Source organism: Otolemur garnettii, unplaced genomic scaffold (assembly GCF_000181295.1).
Source record: "Otolemur garnettii isolate 467f Iridium unplaced genomic scaffold, OtoGar3 scaffold00058, whole genome shotgun sequence".
In the NCBI taxonomy this organism is placed as follows: Eukaryota; Metazoa; Chordata; class Mammalia; order Primates; family Galagidae; genus Otolemur; species Otolemur garnettii.
The window spans coordinates 2,510,304-2,532,558 of NW_003852453.1; the positions used below are offsets into that span (position 1 = coordinate 2,510,304).

Sequence of the window (22,255 nt, forward strand, 5' to 3'; positions counted from 1 at the left end):
CCCTGTCGGGACCCACAGGAACTGTATTAAAGGGCCGTGGCATTAGGAAGGTTGAGAACCGCTGCTCTAAGGATACTTCCAGCTCATTTTCAATGGAGGGATTTTGCATTTGCTTTGTCCTCTTCCTGCTGCCCTTTGACTGTCTAGCTACTTTCGTTCTGAGAGTCTCAAGGTGCTTCCTTAGCAAGGCCTGGTCCCTACTAATCAGAATCTCTGGCTTTCCCATCATCACACTTGAGACCATGTTGCTGTGTATTCATTGGCTTGCTTTAGATGGCTGCTCTGTGACTGCGAGCTCCCTGATGACAGGGGCCACATTCACCTGCTCACTTCTTTATCCCCTGGGCCTTGAGCAGGGCCTGGCCCCGGGGGCAGCTCAGTAGATAGAGACCTGCTGGATAGATGAGCACATGAACAAGAGTATTGAAGTTCTGGCCCTGTTTACGTGTGTGTAGATGTAGGTCCCATCCCTAGGAACATGCATATTAGGAGGGAATAAAAACAGACTGTGAGTTAAATATTAAACAACTGTGAGTTTTGAAGGCGCATTCTCTGTGGCTGGGGAACATAAGAGTCTCCCCATGGCAGCTTCTCCACTGAGACTAAAAGCTTTCCTACCTGCTTCTGGAAGCTCAGGGCAGGTACTCAATGACGGGGACCTGTAGCCCATGGGCCCTGGTCCCTTTCCTAGCCTTGACTCAATTGTGTCACCCAGAGCCACTGGAAGTTAACAATTTCTACATTTAGACACAGCAACCGCGAACCTCAGGCTGCCAGTCATCTTACCCACTCACCAATGCCAAATCCAGAGGATTAGTAGCTGAGCCCTCACGCCCCTCAGGCTGTAAGAGGTGTCCTCCTACAGGGGGCTTGGCTTCCTCATCAGTGACCATGGCTCTCTTTCTCTGCACACAGCCCTTGGACAGGCGTCACTTCCTGTAAGCATCCCAGGGACCCTCTGAAGCCCCTTGTAGCTGAAAGGCAAAGTGGTTCATCCTGGCTCCAGATGGTTCCCCTGGAAGGGGGTAGAGGAGTCCCTGAGGCACAGGTTTATAACCCCACACTACTCCCCCTACCCAGTACTGCCTGATGGGAAAGAACGCCAATCCCAGCAAGCCTCGGTGCCCCCTGCCAGCCCCACCCCACATGCAGGCAGGAGGGCCTCTCAGCTGAAGCAGCAGGGCAGAGCTGGCTGGAGAACAATGGGCCAGGGCGAGGGGGCATCGTGGGGTTCCCTGGCTGCCTTGTCACTGCCATAAACCTCATTACATCGTGGTCCCCTAGGCTGCCTCTCTCCTTACCCAAGGCATCAGCCAGCTTCGCTGCTGATTCCCACACGGCGTGAAAGCTCTTAAACCCCCCGCTGTATTTTTAATGGGGGCAGTGACTAATTTAGCCCTACACCACCAACCGTCAAATCAAATCTTCTATTGGTACTTACTGAGGGCTCACCTGGGCTCCATGGGGTTCAGGATAAATATGGAGCTGGAGAAGGCCCCGAGATGGAAAGGCAGCTGGCCTCAGGACAGTCTCAGTGCTATCTGGGAGGCAGGCCTGGCCGCAGACATGTGGCAGCCTAACCCTGTCCCAGCCCACAGCTGTGCAACTTTGGGGGGAACATTGATGCCTATGCTGAGATCTTCCACTATAACAGCCAACCTCCAGGGAGCTGAAAATTGGGAGCTCACCACCCTCAGCTTTCAGGAGGCCAGAGCCCAATGCAGGCAGGGGCTGCTCTGTGATTCCTAGGTGTGAAACGCCTTTTGAAAAGCCCCACCCATATGAGAACGTGACATGAGGTGGCAGAAAGGGTGACTCTTACAGGTCACCAGAAGCCCCTTGGTACGGGAGCCTTCTAGAAGATGATGGGGATAATTGCTCCAAATTCCACACCCGTGACTTAGTATTACATTATAATTAGGTGCAATCTGTCTGCCTGTTTCATTTCCGCTCTGCAGAGGGTAATAACCAATTTCCTTGCCCCTTGTGAAAAGTTAGCAAGGAAGGGCTTCCCCGTGCAGGCTCTGGCCTCTGATTGGCAAGTCAGCCCAGCATCGGTATGGTGGAGGTTGGGAGGAGACAGGAGGAGAGCCAGAGACTAAGGCTGCTGGGCAGGCTAGGAGTAGGTGACAGGTGAGGGATCTAGTGTGCACAGTGCAAAGAGACACCCATTCTCTGGGCTTGCAGGTGCAGGTAGGTCCTAGAGCAAGTGGCTCCTGAAACTTTGTACCCTGAGCACTGGCCTGCTTCACTCTAGTCCTCGGCCTGACCTACCAATTGCAGTGCTCACGTGACTGGCTGATCTCTGTGACTGGGGACCTGCTACTCCTGCCTGGATCCCTCTGCCATCCCCAGGCCTGGATCTCACAGTGCTGGGGAGCTGCCACCGGCCCCTGCTACCTCTCCATATCTTGGCCACAAAGAAACCCAAGTCCCACCTGGAGTCCTGCCATGGTAAGGACCAGGCACTTGCCCGCCTGCATCCAGCACAAGAGAGAGTCATCCCGGAGAGGAAAAACAGGGACAGGTCACAAATAAGCATGAGTCCCCAACCTGCTGCGAGGCCTGGGCAAAGCTGCCCTTACCCTCGGGCCTCAGTTTCCTCATTCACAAATGAGGAGATTAAGATATTTTCTCATGAACTGCTCTTCTACTTTGAGTTCTGTGACCACTGCCAGCTCATCCCGTCTGCGTGCATTAGGTTACTACACTTCTTTCCTGAGCGAAGCGGGGTCAGTCGAGTGCAAGTCCCCACAGGCACGTGGGAGTCCACCAGAACTCACCCAGGAACTCCCCTCAAAAGAGGTGACAGCTCCCCTCATGGCCCTGGGCTGGGAAGGAGAGAACCAGGCAGCCGGGTGCTAATCGCATGGATTCCCTTTATTGAACTGTACTAGTTACTGCAGTCAGATTAAGTCACATTTAAAAGCAGACCATCCAGTTGCACTGAAACCGATTATATTCATTACATAGTTTTAATCACTGTCCGGTGAACTGGCAAATCCAATCAAAGCATTAGTCTTTAATTAAAAAATTAAAAGGAAATATTCAGACAATAGCCAAGCAATCACATCACGATGCACAATTACCTAGAATTGCAATTAAAAAGTAGTTAACCGAAGGGGGGGAAAGAAAAACAAGAAAGAAAAAGAAAAAAGAAACAAAGGGGGAAAAAATCACACTAATTCTTTTTTAAAAACTATCAATATAATACATGAAGGAACAAAGGGCAGTAGCCTTAAAAAGCAGGTTTCTCTAACTCTAGAAATGTAGTCTGTGGCGGAAACCCTAAAAGCATACTAGCTGTAGCAGGACAATAAAAAATACTGAGCATGGAATACTTTTAATCTCTGCCATTAATATTCATTTCCAGCTGCTTATAATAGCAGCGCCTCATGGCCAAATCATTAGAGTTTTACATCTGGGTTGCAAATGACACTTTGATTGGATGTAATGTTCAAATGGCCCTCCCCACGGCGTCTCCGGCAAGCCTTCTGCGGAGAGGTGTCCTGTCGAGCGGTCCCTCACTGTGCGTGCTGGCTCATCGTGTGGTTCTGCAGAGGCAAGAAAGGAGACACGCATGAGGGCAGAAGAATGGGGAGCATGCCCGTCTCTCCCACTCGGGGCGTCGATGCCGAGAGCCGCAGAAAAGCGTCGCGATTATTACAAAACAAAATGCAACAAGGAAAAAGTGCTCCAGGGACGCAGCTGCCAAGACGCCACGTTGATGTGGGGCTCCGGGCTCAGTTCCTGTGGCTGCCAACCTGGACTCCCCGAATGCTGTGTTTTTGTTTTTGAGACCATTCAAGTCTTAACCACGGGGACCAGCTAGGTGGAGGGAAAGGGGAAATGCAGGGGAGGGGGCAGGAACTCGGACCATCCCTGCTCAGCTCCCCATCTCCCTTTCTCGCTCTGCCTCTGACCGCACTGGCTGCCCCACAGCCCCTCCCGGTCCTCCCCGTAGCTGCTGGAGCCTAGCAGAGGGAGACGCCAGATGCGCCGAGCAGCACTCCAGCCAAGAAACACCTGATCAGGCACAGACGTGCCGGGGCCCTGGGTGGCCAGATGCCTGCGGCCACGGCAGGAGACCAGTCACCCGGCTGGAAGGGCACTGGGAGGAGCCTCTGCCCTGGGGCTCTGGGAGCCTCCCGTTCGGTCACGTGACAGTGCTCCTGCCAGAAAGGGGGACTTGGTGCCGTTTGGCCAGATCTACCCAGGAAACCAGAGCCCGGGTGGAACCCTGGGGCCAGAGGCCTCCCTCTCACCACAGCCCCTGGCACTTCCTCCCTCCTGCCCGCCAGAGAGGGACAGCAGTGTGGATCCATCTCACAGGAGCCAGCAGCCTGGGGCTGGCGGTGGCATTTGGTGTCTGAAAGTCCAAGTCTTTTTGTTTCTTTTCAGTGGTTTATGTTCTACATTCAGACCAATTTCATCAGAGCCTCAGGTGGTGCTCTACCTCACGACACCTGGAAAAAGGAGGCGAAGTCCAGCAGAGGCAGAAGGACCCAATTTGGGGTGGCACAGGACCGCCGTCTCCCCGAGTGATTTCTTTTGCATGAACCGAGGCCTGCAGCTCTGCCACTGACCGCCAGGGGTCAGACGAGGTGCTGCGTCTCTTCCGGGCTCCCGGCCTAGCCGCAAGGGCGACCGCACCGTGCCCAGGGTGAGATGGGGCCACGCCTGCTCCCAGGAACAGGGCCGGGTGGCAGCCCCTTCCCACTGCAGTGGCTGCGGCCTCCGTGGTGATGTCACCAACACCTCCAGCAATCTCACCATCAAGGAGAGGCAGCCCCCAGTGCCCCAACCTCAAGGGAGCATATGCCACCGACACCCCCAGGACAGAGTAGCAGCCACTGCTGTCCTCTGCCAAGGCCCATGACCAAGCCTTGGCAGGCATGTGTACTCTCTGTTGTCCCCACAGGGATGGCTCTTTCAATCATCACAGCCGCCTTATAAGGTGAAAATATTGAGGTTCAGGGAGGCTAAATTGCTAGCCCAAGGTCACCCAGCCTCACAACTCCAAAGGCTGAACCCGGCCAACTGGCATCAAGAGAGCCAGGGCCCTGCATCTGGTGGGCCCTGGTCCTTGGATCATCTGCCCTCCACGTCAGACATAAACCCCGACTCTGCCAGCTTAGCCCAGCACCTCGGTCAGGGGTGTCACAGACCCAGACCCATGAGGCAGGTTGTCTGAGGCCACAGATGGAACTCAGGCAGTGTCCATGGGACTGGCACCCTCCAGCCAGGCATCCCTCCCCGTGCCAAGGCAGGGACACAGTCAGTCCTTGGGGGGAGCTGAACCCACTCTACACAGCCGTCCTGCTTCCAGTGCCAAGCCTTGCTGACTCAGTGCCTGCCTCCTCACCACCCTCTGCCCTCTCAGCCAAGCTGCTCCACTGTCCTCTGGGCACATGGCTCTTTCCCTGCGGCTCCTCCAGCTCACCTCCCACACACCCAGCGTCCTCTGCTGGGCTGCATGCAGGGTAGCATGGCATCTTTTCTTGGCCCCACAGCAGCCAAACCGGAGTGGGCATACTGTCCCGACAGACCCCTGGGCTTCTGATGGCCCGGCAGTGACCTGGTAGGCACAGCTTTCACAGGTCTCATTCCCTGACCCTGCCAAAGGCCAGTCACATGCCCCTGCTGTCTGGGCATGGCCAGGCCCTTCTGTATTTGTACGAGGAAGAGGAGGGACATTAGATGCAGACAGCTTTTTTCCTGTTTCCAAATGATGCTTCCTAGGGCCCCACACAAAGTAGACACTCAGACAGTACGTGTGAAGGACTCAACAGAAGGAGAAATAATAGGTAAGATATGGCTGTGTGGACAGGGGAGAGGGCATTCCGTGTGTCAAACACCACAGGCCAAGGTGTGGAGGCTGGAACAGCACAGCAGATGCAGGCAGCAATGTGGGATGCCAGCACAGAGGTGACACGGAGGCTGGCGGGCCTGTGGGCTTGGACAGTGGAGGCCCTGAGTGCCCACACCTGTGGACTTTGCTGCAAGGCTGCAGAAAACCAGAGATGATGTTTGACCTCCACAAGATCCTTGAGGATGACCCACTACCAACACAGGGAAAGGAGATGTGACAGGGTCTTTGTGGGACACAGGGTCCGTGCTGGCTCACTCTGGGGCTGTTAGCAGAGAAATCCTGAGGCAGGAACCTATACTTAGGACTGCAGGCTAGGAAAACACAAGAAAAAATGCCACTTCTCAGTAAAGAGCAGCAGTGATGCCTTCTCACCTAAGGAGCTGTAGCTGGTTGTTCTTAGGTTAGACTGAAGAAAGGACTTCCTTCTAGAAAGTTCTGAGACAGAAAGATAAAACTTCTTTCCCTGAATTATTGTTACAGGAACAAAAGCCCAGGATGTCACAGCAGATGGAAATGTTAAAAATTGACGTCCCAAGGGGAGCAGGCACCAGACCTCACTCAACGCTGTTATTCTGTATTATTAAGTACCTGCTGTATGCTCTGGGTCAGGCCAGGGGGAGCACGGGGAGACTCCAGCTGGGCCCAATCCTCCAGGGGCCTGATGTGAGGGGAGAGACACACAGAACACCCAAATGTTTGTGGGATTAACGGTGCAGATGGTCGCTCAGCTGGGGTCAGACCACCCCATATGTGTGGGTTGGGGGGAGATGTGGGTAGCCCAGGTGCTTGGCCGAGGAGGGCATCAGCTCCTTCATGAGCCAAGGGCAGTCTCGCCAAGGGCAGAGGGAGTGGTGGGGACCCCCGTCGCCAGGACTCACCAATCACCCAACACCTGTGTCTTAAGCCGCGCTGGTGAGCCACCGCAACCAGCCAAGGTCCAATAACCTAAAAGGGTCCACGGCTCCTTCCCCCATGGCTAGGTGCTATGGCTGGAGGGACTAGGAAGGTCGTCAGGCGTTCCTAGAGTTCCTTCCACCCGCCATGGCTCTCACAAGGGCATTCTGCCTTAATGTCTAGTTCTCTGTTTATGCCTGTGCTATATTTAGCCCCTTCAGAGAAGGAAGAAAATCGTTTTTTAAAGACACAACCAACCCCACAGATGAACACTTCTCAGCACCATAAAGGCTGGGGGTGGGGGGCAGGGAAGGCCTGAAATGTGCCAGGTGGGGGGGTGTCTGGCATCCACTCAGGCTGTGCTGCCTGCCAGGAAGACACAGGTGTGGGGCAGAGGAGCAGGTGAGAAAGATAAAACAATGGTTTGCGGCCTTGATCCATCCACTGGCAGGGTTCGAGCACGCTCTCAGATGGAGGTTTCTGGTACAGCCTGTTTCAGGAGCCTCTGCCCGGGGGACGCAAATTAGTGACGGGTGAGGGGGTGGCCTGGTTGCTGGCACAGAAATCTGCCTGCTGCCAGCCCCAGGGGCAAGCCTAGCTGGGGTCCCTGTGAGATCCACACAAGGAGCCCTCCCTGCTCCCTGCAGAAGTTGTCATCAGAGCACTCAGGAACTGGTCCCCCGTCACACCCCTGGCCCCCAGAGGGAAAGGAAGCCAGCATTCATTTACATTCTGTTCCCTCATTCATTCATTCTTACGGAATCCCATCCCGATGAGTGGTGGCCATTATGCCTGTCACTAAGAACTTCACAGCAAGATGATACTGATCCCGAACCAATTCAGGGTAATGTTTTGGGCACAGAGGGAGCAGGGCTAGGACTCTGGAGCCTGGTGCCTGGACTGCCCTCAAAGCATTGACACACACTTGACCAGGCCAGTGGAGTTCTGGTCCGGTCGGCGTCTGGTGTCACCAGTGCCAGGATGGAGCCCTGCCCCAGCCCACCTCGGTGCCCCATGAGCACCTGCACCCCTTCCTGGTCTGTAGCCTGTGACTGTTTCTCACGCTCTTGGCTTCACCCAGTCCCTTGGCCTGGTGCATGGTCTTCCTTTGATACCGACTGCCACACAGCCAAGTAGGAGAGACCAGAGGTGCTCAAACGTGCCGGCTGCTCAGCAATGTGGAGCACAGAGAGCTCTGCGCACATCCTGGGATGTGCGGGCAGGGCCGGAGAGGGTTTCTCTGCACTGTAGGCCACTCTAGGGCGTTATTAGGTGCCTCCTGTATTCCACTTACTCTGATCACAGAATGTCTGTCAAGTCCTAGCACCTCACCTGGCCCTTGGCAAGTACCCCATTCTTCCAGCTGCTGCCCAGGGTGACCACAAGGCAGGCAGTAAGCTCAAGTCCTGGGTTTGAATCTGGCTTTACCATGTACTAGCTACGTGGCCTGGAGCAAGCTATCTGACCTCTGGGTTTTGGAGGTGGTTAAATAACACAGTCCCTGGGGTATGTGACAGGCTCCTGACCAGTCTGCTGTTCTTGACAAAGGCATTGTTGTCTCCCTCCTGGGACTCTGGGACCAAACATAGTTGGGGTGTACAGTGGGGACCTGGTAGAGTTTTAACGGACCTCTTCCCCCGTGTGTCCCAAGTGCTGGTGAGGTCTCAGAAATGCTCCTGGGATGGCCCACCTTGGATGGTCCTGCCCCAGGGCAGCCAGATGAAGAATCCACCCTCATCACCCCTACCCACACCCCCCTGGCTAGAACCTCTGAACCCACAAATCTGTTTCCACTGCCCACCTTTGGGAACAGAATAGTATATTTGGTGAAGAGGGGAGCCTCAGGGAGGTGCAATGTGGGATGCAGGAGGTGTGCACTCAACCACCCATTCATTTCTTCCACAGACATTCCGAGTCCCTGCCTCTTATGCCCTAAGCTGGGCACTGCACACACAGAGGCTGACGGCTCCACAGTGAGAGCAGACACAGCCAGACTCAGACCCTGAAAACCCTACAGAGGCATGAGAGAAGGACTCAGCCCTGGAAGCCAAGCCCTGGGCAGGGCCCCATTCCCTATGGCATATGAGAGTACAAGATCACCCACCCAGAACACTCCACCTCTCCTGCTTTCCCAGACACCCAGGACACCCCAGCCAGCTCTCCCAGCCCCACTTGCAGAGCCAGCCAGCCTTCACCTTCCCCAAATAACACCAGCTCTGGTTTCCAGATGGGAGACAGGCTGTGGCCAATTCCCCTTCTCCACACTGCCCACCACTGGGCCACCCCCGGTAGGCTCCAGCCACAGTGGGTCTCACACAGCTATCTGTGTGACAAACTCTCTCCCAGGATAAGGACCAAGTCTCAGAACCTGCCTTTGGCCATGGAGAGAATCTTTTCCCAGGGGAAACTGCGGCTGTGTCCGAGTAAGTGGGGTGCAGTAGGGCAATGCTGTTTGCTCACTTAGCAAGCAAGGTACCAGCTCTGTGCAGTGGGTGCCAGTGAGGCACAGCCTGGCCTCCCACAAGCTTCCAGGGTAGATTTAACATAAAGGGTGGAAAGGGGACGTCCGATTCGGAGACGGTGCAGAAAGAAGTTGGTCTTCTAGCCGCCCTTCCAGGACAGCTGGAGTCGGGATTTGCACTGGGGTGGGAGGGTACATGCAGGAAGAGATGGCTGTCCAGGGAGAATGAACCCCCAAGATGGCAGCATGAATACTACTCAACACTCCACTTATGTGAACCTATTAACCCTCACGACACCCCCGTGAGTTAAATACTATTATCATCCCTATTTTACAGATGAGAAGACTGAGGCTCAGAGAGGTTCAGGTCCTGCGGCTGGTAAGGGCAGTGCTAGGTGTGCACCCTGGCAGCCGCCTGCAGAGCCCACTCTCCGCCGCGGCACCGCTCTGCCTGTGCAATGTGAAAAGTGCAGCATATGTTGGGGGAACAGTGAATAATTCAGCTTGGCAGAGGCGCGGGGCTTGTGCCATGGAGACGAGCCTGGAAAGGAAGGCGGGGGCCTTATTGATGAGGCTCCTTGATGCCAGACGAGGCAGCTTGCCCTTAAATCTGGGCCATGGGGAGCCATTGAAGGTATTTGAGCTGTGGAGTTACACGAGAGTCAAGACAGGGAGAAGCTCACTCCTCCAGCCCAAAGGGGCCTTCCTGCCTGCACTGCCCTCTGCTCCCTCCTCCAGCCCCCACACCGCCTTACCCCCCGCCCCGCACACCCTCTGCATCTGTCCCTCTGGGGAGGGCACAGGCGCAGGCAGCCTCCGCCGCCCTGATCTGCTGTGGATCACCTGGGCAGCCCCTCTCTGCTTGTGAGCACTTATTTTTAGAAGTGTTTGACAATCGTCCAAGGGTCTAAGACGAACAGATGGCCTGTCTTAAAGGCTCGTATGTTCGCTAGTTTGCACTTCTGACAAACGGTAAGCGTACTCGAGAGCACGCCATAAACAGCGCTGAATGGATGCTCAGAACACAATTTAGCTAATGCACGTCATTAAAATTAGGAGTGAGTGATGGCCAAGGTTCCCTCTAAATGCCTGCTGGGTGACACGGCCACTGCCCCTGGGCCCAGGCTGTGATGGGCTGCACCCCACGTCCCCGTGCCCCCTACGCAGCAGGCCAGCATCACCCCATTTACACAGCAGCACTCCATTTGCTGACAAGGTTTGCCTACGTGGAAGTGATCCCCATCCTGGGCATCACAATGAAGCTGGTGACATCCCAGCCTGGGACACAGCCCTGAAATGTCCTATGAGGAGGAGAGCACCTCCATGTGCGGGGACTTGCATGAGGCTTCCCTGTCCGTGGCTCTGTGGCTCCCAGACAGTGAGACAGCCTGTCGTCTGCCACTCCAGATCAGCGGGAAGTGAGCGTCGCACTGCTCAGGCAGGGAGGCGTTTCGGGTGAGAGCTTGATTCATCCGAAATGTCTGGCCTAGAGAGAGATTCCAACTTCCAGGAGCAAGGAAGTTGAGTGGGTTTGAGTGGGGGGCAGGGGGGTTGCTCCCTTCTTATAGAACCAAGAGCAAAAGCAGCTTCCGGATGGGAGAGTCACCTGGGGGACATTCAAGGGAGAATCATATCTAAGTGGCCTGTGACTAAGACTCCTTCTGTTAGAGGCTCCTTCCAAGGGGCTGCCTGGACCAGGTTCCCTGTTCTCCCGGATGCTCTACGGAGCCCGGGCAGGGCAGAGAGGGTCCCCCTCCCTCTCTGAACCTCTCTTGCCAGCAGCACCCAGGATACAAAAGACCAAAGCAGGTAGCCCGGTCAACAGTCAATTCCATGAGCAAGAAACACCTTCCTTTGCGTGAAAACATGGGCGAAAATGTTGTGTGTGTGTGTGTGTTTCTGTGTGTGTGTGTGTGTGTGTGGTGGAGGGGAAGCCCAATAAACTCCCAAGGGGGCAGGTTCTGTGCTGTTGTGCTTTGGAAATAAAACCCACCAGAGAATAGATTATTAGGAGGGAACCAAAACCTTCTATTAGGAGCCCAGCCTATAAACAGGCTCCCACTCAGAGTCACCCAACAAAACAAGGGGACTAATAATACCTGCCCCCAGGGACAGCAACCCCGGGGAGCTGGGCTGCAGCATGCAGATCGGAGACGGCTCGTGAGCGGAGTTGCCCAGGAGTGGTGAGACTTCAGACAGCCCCCGCACAAGGAAAAATGAGTTCTATGGCTGGTGTCAGAAGCAAAGGAAGATGAAACATTTCCGTTGCTGCTTATGGATCTGCCCTCCTTGGTAACAGTCCACACCTGATCCAAGGCCTGAGCTACTCTGTCCTGTGCTGCTGCTGCTGCTGTTTCTCTAAACAGGGGTCATGGGCACCAGTGGCTAAGCCCCCTTGGAGACAAGGTACCCTGAGTAAACTCAGGACTCAGCACCAAGGATCAAAATGAACTTGTGGTCCCCAGGCATATCACTGCTGGCACCCTCAATTCTCCTGGGTAGGACACTGCTCTGGTCTTGTCAACCTTGTCACGGCCGGCCACCGTGACAACCACTCCACCCACACCAGCCTGCCTGGAATCAGGCCCCCAGGAGACAGTTTATTTCAAATAGGAATAATGGCATAGGCCCCTCACCCTCAAAGAGCCTGAGCCAGACCCTGAAAGACGGGACTCCAGCCTAATGCAACAGGCCTACGAAGCCGAGAGACCATACCTATAGCAAAGCCTAGAACAGCCTGAGGCGGAGTGACGGAACTCCACCAAAAAAGGTGTCCCTAGGTGAGGGGGAAAATACATTTGTTCCTTTTAGTGGGGGTCAAAGCAAATTATGCACAGTGGACACCCCGGAACACTGAAGCAGCCCATGGCGGGGGCTCCATGCTCCCAGGGAATGCTGCCGTGATGGGGAAGAGCAGATGAATCTGGGAGGCCATGTGCCCGCAGGGAGCTGTGGATGAGGACAGAGGCCTGGAGCACTGTGGGGTTCAGGCTGTGAGCAGGCACAGCCCCGCCAGGTGCAGGGCAGGAAGGCAGCAATTTCGTCTAAAAGGGGTGGCACCTGTCAGAGCCAGACAATGGTTGCCACCTGGAAATGTAGGCCCCCTGTCACCAGGCCTTCCAGGGAAATTGGAAATCTGCATTTTTTAAAATAGAAACTGTCTTGATATTTAAAGCACATTGCAGGTTAATCAAAACCCATCTACAGGTCGAATCTGGCCCACAAGCTACCAGGTTGAGGTCCTGGGGCTTGTGAGGGCCTCAAGATGCCCCAGACATCTTCCAGGGAAGGTGGGGAGCAGTGCCACTGGGCAGCAGATGGCTGGGTGTCACCAAGAGACCTGATCTGAGGGGATGGGAGGAGGGAGGTGGCAGAGTTACAATCTGAAGAGTAGGGCAGAGAGTAGAAAATAAAGTCTGTTGATGCCAGAACCGCCCGCATGCACATCCTGGCCTCTGCTGCCCTGTGGGCACGTCCTGCCCTGCTGCTGAATGTTTCTGGGTGTACCAGGGGCACAAGCCTGGGACATCAAGGACTAGAGAGTCCACAGGTGCCCATGGCTGCCACAGGGCTGTCCCTGAACCATCTGCAGAGGTCAGCACCAGTTTGCCACATGACCTCATGCAACAGTTGTACCCTAGTTTTCCCCTCACACACTCCTTGCTTTCAAAGGACTTGAGAGTCCCCCCATCCAGCTGGAGAAATGGCATTGTGAGGACAGCCCCCAGCTGCTCAGGAAGGCAGCATGGTGGGAGGGCTCCTCTTCCCACGCACAACCACCTTCACATACTCGGGCACGCTCCTGGACACCCAATCCCACACACCCACCCCCAACACACAGTCCTGGCAACATGTTGCAAAGTGGAGCAGGGACTGGTCACTGCTATGGCATCTGACCCCACCCTGTGTGGCTAAACTCTCCCACCACGGCTGGATCCCTCCAACAGCCCTTCCTGCCCGGGCACTTCCCAGTAAAGGGAAGTTGGGAAAGCAGTGCCCGTGAGAAGCACAGTCCAGGTATCTCTGGGGGAGGGATACAGAAGGATCTGCTTAAACTCCCCAGAGGGTCTCCACCACACCCACGATGAAGCCAGAGTTCTGGCCGTGGCCCAACAACCCGCAATCTCTGGCGACCACACCTGCACCACCCTCTGCCAGCTCCTCAAACCCGCCCAGTGCTTTCCCACCCCACCTCCAGCAGCCACTCCCACTCTGGGAATGCTCCCCACACCCAGACTTCCCAGGGCTGCTCCTCACCTGAGGCTATCCTCTTGGCATGGCCTTGCTACTGCCTGATCTGTGGCCACCCTCATAGTGTCCCTGTGCACCTGCAGAGATTTCCCCCAGCACAGGTTTCGGCTTGCAGTGACCTGGCTATTTAACCCATCATGGTCAGGTCAACTGCACCTCACTACGTCCTGAGCTCTCTGTGACAAGGATCTGGTTTCTTGGGTCTCCACTGAACCCCTCGTGTAGGCTCAGAGCCCGAATGTAGTAAAAACTCCATTGATAACTTTGCAAAGAACAGCCTACTGTGGCAAAGAACAAGCTACTGTGGCAAAGCCAAGCCCCCAATGCCAGGGTCAGGGAGAGAAGAGGGAGCAACACAGCCCTCCCCTGCCCTCCCTCCCCTCCCCTCCCCTCTGCCATGCCCTTGCCCTGCCCGGGGCGGGGGCGGGGGCGGGGGCGTTATACTTTTTTCTTAAAAGTGAGAGGGATCCTTTGGGGACATTATGCTGGGTGGAACAGGCCAATCACAGGACCAAAATTGCATGATTCCTCTCCTATGAGGTCCCTGGAATAGTCGAATTCCTGGAGACAGACAGTGAAAGCAGGGGCTGCAGGGAGGGAAACGGGAGTGTTTAATGAGAATCGAGTTTCTGCTGGGGAAGGGGACCATTCTCAAGACGGACGGTGCTGACGATCTGCACAAGTGACGGACCTGATGCCACCAACCCATGCACTTAAAAGTGGTTAAGATGGCACATTTTATTTTAGGTGTAATATACAGAGTATAATCACAGTTAGGGCAGGATCCGGGGGGGTAAGCAGGACAGGTGGGGGGGACGAATCCTGTACTAAGAGTTGTGGCACTCAGGTGTGCTCCTGGGCTGCCACCCTCACGCCTCTGATCCTGGGTGCAGGGGTTAGAAGTCACATAGATCACAACAGCCTGTGTAGTCCTCAGTGGGTGAGAGGGAGCTTCAGCTTCCAGTGGGCACTGGCCGCAAGACCTCCACGCTTATGATGCAGGAGGCTTCCTCTGAGATGCCAGAGCTGACCACTACGGTCAACAGCACAGCTCCCAGGGCCAGGCCTCAGGAGACCCATGGGACTGGGTGGGGACTCTATCCCTGTGTACAGGGGCCTGGTACACACTGCACAAGGGCCAAGAGAGTTCTGGAACAATGCCTGAGGGCAGTGTCCGTGGTCTCCCCAGCAGTGCAGGCGGGAGGGCGAGCATACAGGATGCAGAACACATCCGCGCGTTAAATATTTCGCCATGTTAGAAAAAACTAATGCGGGAGGGCATTTTTCCCCCTTGATTTCCCCTAACCCTTTGTAGGTCTTTACCACTTTAAATATTTACTCACCAAAATGTGATGAGAAAACTGAGCTCCACATCGAGTTATCCTGTCCCACAAATGAAAATCAGGACAGAGAGCCAGTAGCTGGGACGGAGTCTCTGAAATCAGGACTGTACTGGAGGATCTAGGTCACACGGCCACTAAGTGTACAGAACACACATGTTCAGGTCCCCGAACTAACTCAGTGCTTTTAGGATTTGTCAGTGATACATTGAAACTTTGATCATATCCATTTCTACTCTCTTCCAAATTTTTATTAAAAAAAGAAAACTTTCTTGAATCCTTAAAATTTCTGGAAAATTAGCCCTTTCAGATAAAGGCCTATTCTGGCAGATTGTCCAAAGGCGGTCCTCCTCAGCAAGCACTGCCTTCTCCCCCCAGAATGGCTTCCAGAGCCCACATAGCCAGCCCCCCTTGCTGACAGGCCCCCAGGCTGCAGGGCCAGAAGTTCTGAAGATGGACCTAATTTGCTGTGATGAATTGTATGCATGCACCAGTGATCAACACTGCAGCTGAGACAGATTACATTTTATGATCACGGCGGTTCTTGTGAAACATGTAGGCGGACACTCTTGCCAGCCTAGAGAGGACGTCCAGCCCGGCACAAATCAAAGGGCAGAAGGGGATCCTGTCACCCAGAAAGGCAGGTCTCCATGGGCTGCCTGCTCCGTAGACGTTGGTCCCACGGGTGGGGCTAAAGAGCACTGCGGTACAGCCCCAAATGCCTTGTCGGCCCTCTTGTACATACTCAGCCTCCAACCAAAGCGTGGGCACATTGCCACTGCCCAGACACCTGTCCCACCATGACCAGATGCATCTGCTCTGTGCCATCCCCAGGAAGAACTCTGGTTTCCAGGAGGCAAACCAAGAGTCCTCTCTACCCTCAGTCTGTCCCAGTCAACTCAGCAGAGGGGTATGTGTGTGTTGTGTGGAGGTAAATGAGGAGCTTTCAAGTGGGGAAAGGGATGGGGAACAGTTAAGTGTGGAATTAAGAGGATATGAGGAAGGCATCATAAGAGCTGTGTAGTTCCTGACACATACTTCATTCTTAATACTATGGATGATGATGAAACCACAGGTAGCCTGCTGGAGAGACGGATGGTAGATGATGAGTAGATGGATGGATGGATGGATGGATGATGGGTGAATGAGTAGATGATGGATGGATTAATGGATGGATGAGTGGACGGATAGATGGATTGGTAGGTGAATAAATGGGTGGGTGGGTGAATGGTAGATGATGGATAGATGAATGGATAGGTAGGTAGATTGGTGAGTGAATAGATGGGTGAGTGGAAGAACAGGTCAGGTAGATGATAGATGAATGAATGGATGGTGGATCAATTGGGGAGAGGATAGATGGGTGGGTGGATGAAGGAGAGCATGATGGATGGATTGATTCATGGGTGGATAGGTGGATGGATTGGTGAGTGGATAGATGGGTGGGTGGAAGAACAGGTCAGGTAGATAACAGATGGATGAATGGATGGTGGATCAATTGGGGAGAGGATAGATGGGTGGGTGGATGAAGGAGAGCATGATGGATGGACTGATTGATTGATGGGTGGACAGGTGGATGGACTGGTGAGTGGATAGTCAGCTGGGTAGATAAACAAGTCAATGATGGATGGACTGATGGATGGATAGATGGAAGAATGGTGGCCGGAAGAGGAATCCATGAATGAGTAAGTAAATGGGTTGGTGAGAAGTCAGTGGGCTTTGGAGTTCAAATCTTGCCTTGGTCACTGACTGTCATTATGGCACCAGGCAAGTCACTTCATTTTTCTAAGTGCCCATTTACTCACCTGAAAAGTGGGACTAATAATATCTTCCTCATAGCTTTGCTATGAGCTTCAAGTGAGATAACATAAATAAAAGGTTTTACAACGCAATAAATGCTAAATAGACATTTAATGTTGTCATAACTAATACTAACCACAAGGTATTGCCACGACTGTCAACTCAAAGACAGAGACGATCCTATTTTTGATGTGGCAGTTTCTGGAGCAAGGATAGGGGACAGAGACGGTCCCTTGGGTCGGGGATGCTGCCACCTAGACTGTGCACCCAAATCTAGTTTTAGCAGGGGAAGTACTCCTTGAACAGAGGAGCAGGGAGCCCCGCCTGCCTCCCCAGTTCAAACACTCAAACCCAGATGGACAGAACACACTCCCACTCCCACTGGGGGCCCACTTCTCCCCTTCAGCCTCCTGTGTTAACACCGAGGGCCCAGGGCTCAGTTTTCAGATGTGCAAAATGGTGACAGTAGAGTGGACTTCTAGTGGCCCCAGGCTGTTGAGGCACCAATGATATATATTTTCAAACTGTGAGGTGTTTTGACAAACTCAGAGTCCAGGTGGGCGATGAACCAGGTAAAGGTTGTGTTGAACCAGGAGCACGCACAACCTTGTGTCCAAAGGGTTGTTGCCACATAGGACCGTGGTCTAGTGGCTCCCCAGTCTGATTACTAGAAAAACGAAGAAGTCCAGCCATTTGGCGGGAAAGAGAACAGACTCTGGGGCTGGTGGGCTCAGGGAGTTAGCCAGCCTCTCCCTGCCTCAGCTTTCTTTTCTTAATACTAGGGACATTGTGAAGATTGAATGTTTTGATGCACAAAAGTGCTGAGAACAATATATGGCACTTAATAAGCACTGGATAAATATTAGCCATCATAATTATAGGAAATCTCCCTGCTTTGAAATACGGACACCCATTTAAAGGTTCCACAATCCCCAGATTGTGCATTCTCACACTCTACTCTATAAAAATACTCAGTGTTGCAGTGATGTGGCCCTTCCTCGTGTGTGTCCCCTCTCCTCCATGTGAGGGGAGACGGGGTAAGATTATTCTGGATGCTCCTGAAGGGAGGGACAAGGTTGGCAAGCTCCCTCATCCCACTGGTAACCCACCGCTACCCCAGACAATGCCAGCATCCTGCTTCCTCCTCGCCCTTCCCCATCTGCCGGCCAGCCGCCTATTTATATATTCTAAGACCCTCAGGTATTTGAATGAATCGCAATGAAAAAAAAAAAGCCAATTAAACTATAACACTCAAATGAGGAACTCCAACTTAGGAGCTGTTGTAACAAAGAAAGTTCCCTATCTTAAAACACATTGATGAAATACAACAACAGGTACCACACACGGAACTCCTACCAGGTACCAGAATCTGGGCTGCCTGCTCCTCATATACCATCTTCACTTCTCCCCATCGCCCGTTTTTGCTGATGAGGGAACCAAGGCTCAGATAGGCAAAGCAGCTTGCTAAGTCAGCCAGCTGGTAAGAGGTGGCATGTGGATTTGTGTGCAAATGGCCCAGTGCTAAGACTGGAATCTCCTTCCCTCTTGCTGTCCCCTTATGTAGCTAAAGGGGACACCAAACTAAAACTGTCACCTTCCCTCACCCCAAACTACAGCCACACAGAGCATCTCACTGCAGCCCTGGACATGCTCCAGCCCTTCATGTTTGATTTTGTCCAGACGTCAGAGGCAGGGCAAACAGACATACGTTCGTTATTGACACAGCAAAATTAATTTTCTGCCACCTCCTCCTCTTCTCTCCATGCTGGACCCCCAGCCCCTTGCCTCTGCTATTGACCGGTGATCCTGAAATGCCAACTTGCATTTCTCATCATTAATTTCCTTCTAAATGTCATTAGTAATTGTTCCTGCTTGACCAAAGGGAGCAATCGAGGCTTCCACCAGGAAAGGAGCCTGGTCTCTTGTTGATGGGGGCCAAGACCGCCCAGCCATGCCAGACCCAGCATCCTGGCTGGGGCCAGGCAGATCCACTCTCAGCAAGTTGGGAAGACAGACCGCTGTATCCAGGGACAGCTGTCAACAACTCGGAACAGCCTGCCTGAGCTACTGGGGCAACGGCTGCAGGCACAGCTGGGCTGCCTGATTTGCATCCCATCTCTGCCACTGCCTGCTTGTGCCTCCATCTCCCCATCTGTGAAATGGGAACAATGACAGCACTGGCCCCACAGGTCTGCCCTGAGGATAAAATAGGAAGGTCAACACCAAAGGCTTCCTTAATGCCTGCTGTTACTGTTCCTTGCCTCTCACCAGCAGGGCTGCAGGCTCAGCTCTGTCACTGATCAGCGGTGTGAGAGGCATCAAATGAGTGGCTTGGCCTCTCTCAGTCTGATTCTCCCATCTCTCAAAGTGGGGCAGTAACACTGACATCAACCCCGCCAGCTCCACCCCTAATGCTGCCACCTCAGCACCAGGCACAGTGCTCAGTGACTCACAAACGTTATGTTGTGTCCCTACGCTAACCCTCCAAGAGAGGAGGGGGTGGCCCTCCATCCAGTGAGGATGGTGAGTGGCAGAGAGGAGAGGCTCGCGCCCAAGGTCCTACTGTTAGCAAGATGCAACTCTGAGAGTCACACCCCCCGGCCCCCGAAGCCCGTGTCTTCCTAGTACCACAGGCTGCCTCTTTGTCTAAGTCACAGCCAGGCAGGGCTTTGTCCACTGCAAACCTCTGTGGGCGCTGAACCAACGTGTGCCCACTGTTATTAGTATTGTGATTGTTACTAAGAAACTGAAGGCATTTGGTCCCAGCTGAGACTGCATCGGCGAGGGGCTGGGCTCACGGCACACACAATGGCCGCAGGCTTGAGGCTCCTGGCAGCTCCTGGCAGCTCCCCCGTGCCCATCTGTCACTATGGCATGGTGCCCCTCTAAAGTTGGTCGGCCCCCTGCCCTAGGGCACGAACAACGGGCTCCAATGGGCAGACGGGCAGCCCGAGGCTGATTCCAAGTGCCATCTCTGCCCGGAGCTGGGCCTTGGGGGTGGGCTTGCCCTCTGTCTCCACCCGGGCCTCTGCACACTTCATCGCTCAGGCAAGCTGACCCCCAGGCCCTGGGAGGGCATCTGAGTGCAGCTGGGCATAGGCTTCTGCCTTACCACCACTCCGTGGCTGCCTGCTCCTCACTGCTCATCTGTGGTGACCACAGGGCAGCCACAGTGTGCCCAGAGCTGCCCACAGCAGAGACAGTGTCCTGCCCCAGGAGCTAAGCAGCCTCCACGGCAGCCTCTGAGATCTTCCCTTGCTAGGAGGTGAGGCCTACCTGCCCAGTCCAGCACCCAAAGACCTGCCCTTGGCTCCCACAGGCTGTGAGAGCCGTCTTCAACCCCACTGCCTCACCCAGAGGCTGTGAACACAGATGCTCACGTCAGACTGGCTGGCTCCTAGCTCTACCCCAATACCCGTCTGTGACAAGGATCACAGTCACGTGCAAGGCCCTGAGAGGACCTCTGTGTGAAGGGATTGCTATCAGGGTGCCCATTCTTACTGCTCTCATTTTTACTACTTTTGGGCAGGGCTCAGGCAAATGTCCTGGGCCTGGGGACAAGGACCATTAATGTCCACCCCTCAGTCTTCTCCAGATGCAAACCTCAAATAGCCAGAGATAGACCTTCAGGAGATACGGCTGCCCCGAGTGTGGCAGCGGTGATGATCACGGGGGTGACACTGGTGATGAGGACGCAGTCTAGTGCAGGCAGAAAAGGTCTTGTCCCACTCAACATGGAACAACCACGGGTCAGAGACAGAGGCTGACCGTGCCCAGAAACACAGTAACTCACAGGGGCCAAGGGCGCGGCTCAGGTCCTGCCATGTGGGGGCCCAGCTGCAGGGCTCTCCTGGCTGCCCCAGCTCCGTCACATTAGCGTGTGGTGGGTGGGTGCTGTGACGGGATGCAGCCCTGTACTGCGTCATTAACGAATCCCACAAGCAGACCGAGTGCTGCCTGTCCTGAGCTCACTGCTCTCCCTGTGACTCCGTCTAGGCTTCTGGGTGTCCCCAGGGCCCACACACATCTGGTATATAGTAGGCACTCAGTAAATGCTGTGGGCTGTACTGGGCACATCTGCACGACAAGGGAACGTGTCTCGGGAGCCAAGAGCCCCAGGTGTCCAGACCGTGGTGGGGACAATGCCTGACTCACCATACTCGGACTCTCGCCAGATCTGGGGCTGTGCAGGTACCACCACCACAGCCCCCACCCCCTGTACCTGACACAGAAGGGACTGCCATTATCCCCAGGGTCCTGAGGCTTAGAGAAGGCTGGTGACTTGCCTTCTGGTCACAGAGCTGCTTGGTGGCAGGGGTGGGATCTGAAGCCAGGCTGTGGCTGCACAGTCTGGGCACGACCTTGCCACACCATGGCATCACACTGAACAGAATTCTAGCTGTGGTGCCCTGCCCTGACGGGGGAGGCAGGACACACAAAGTAACCCTGCTGGACATGTGCCGCTGTCACCCAGCAATCCACACATTGTAGGTACTTGACCATCACAGCAACCTGACAGCAGGTCTCAGCCCCTCCAACAAATAAGGAAACTGAGCCCAGGGGGGTACAACGTCTATGGTAGGAAATAAAGGGCTGGGCACCTGTAATCCCAGCTCCCTGGGAGGGCAAAGCGGGTGGATTGCTTGAGGTCAGGAGTTCAAGACCAGCCTGAGCAAGAACAAGACCCCATCTCTACTGAAAGCAGAAAAACTAGCGGGGCATTGTGGTGGGCACCTGTAGGCCCAGCTACTCAGGAGGCTGAGGCAAGAAGATCACTTGAGCCCAGGAGTTTGAGGTTGCTGTGAGCTATGACGCCACAGCACTCTACTGAGGAGTACAATGTGAGGCTCTGTCTCAAAAAAAAAAAAGAAAGAAAAAAGAAAGAAAGACTAGGGAGGGGCCCCTTGGGGGTGGGGGCAGCAGCCCTCCATCAGGTCCTCAGCCCTCCCTGGGCTCCCACGGACTCCAGTGTTAGTTCCGCACACAGTGTGCGAGAACAGATTCTCGCTCCCCAGGACCGCAGCCAGGGGGCAACTCCCATCTTCAGGCCAGGGACAGCCAGACCCTGCTCTCCAGGCAGAGGTGGCAAGGACTGGGCCATCTTTAAACCAAAAAAGAGGGAGACGCTGCAACTCACAGAAAGCGCAGCTAGAGTCCAATGCTAAGCGTGTGCCTAAAGCACTTTTAATTTTTAATTATTATTAGTTATAATTATCTGGCTGGATCTGACAGCAGCAGCACAAAGAGGCAAATAAGCCAGCTCTTCAGTTACCCATCTTATAAGGACCAGGAATTTTAAGAGGGGCTCCCCAAGCCTGCACTCCGTAGCCTCTCCCATCTCCCCCTTTCCCTGCTTCTGTTCTCTTTTCTCCCTTCTAGGAGCTCAAACGATAAGGGTGACACATGGGGAGGGGTGGGCAGATGGGGGGACGAGGGCAGAAGGGCCTTCACCCTCCAAAAACACATCTGCGTGGGAAGTCAGGTGCAGGCATAGTCACTTACAACGTGCACTGGTAAAGGGGTCAGGGCTGGAGAAGCCAAAGGAGGGAAAATTAGGGAGGGCTTCCCGGAGAAGAGAGGGCGTGAGCTGGCCGCAGTGTGGAAAGAAGGCGGTGTGGTACCTGTGTGTCCAGGAAGCCC

At 54.4% G+C, this 22,255-nt stretch overlaps 1 protein-coding gene across 2 annotated transcripts in view; it reads right to left on the reverse strand.

Moving 5' to 3' along the window:
• Positions 1–2,866: 2,866 nt before the first annotated feature.
• ZNF423 (zinc finger protein 423) overlaps positions 2,867–22,255 on the reverse strand; it is a 266,220-nt gene continuing 246,831 nt past the window's right edge. For both annotated transcript variants that reach the window (XM_012806818.2, XM_003792532.2), the window contains one exon: positions 2,867–3,554. In XM_012806818.2, the coding sequence (XP_012662272.1) occupies positions 3,525–3,554 (30 nt within the window). In that variant the 3' untranslated portion in view covers positions 2,867–3,524. The remainder of the gene's footprint in view (positions 3,555–22,255) is intronic.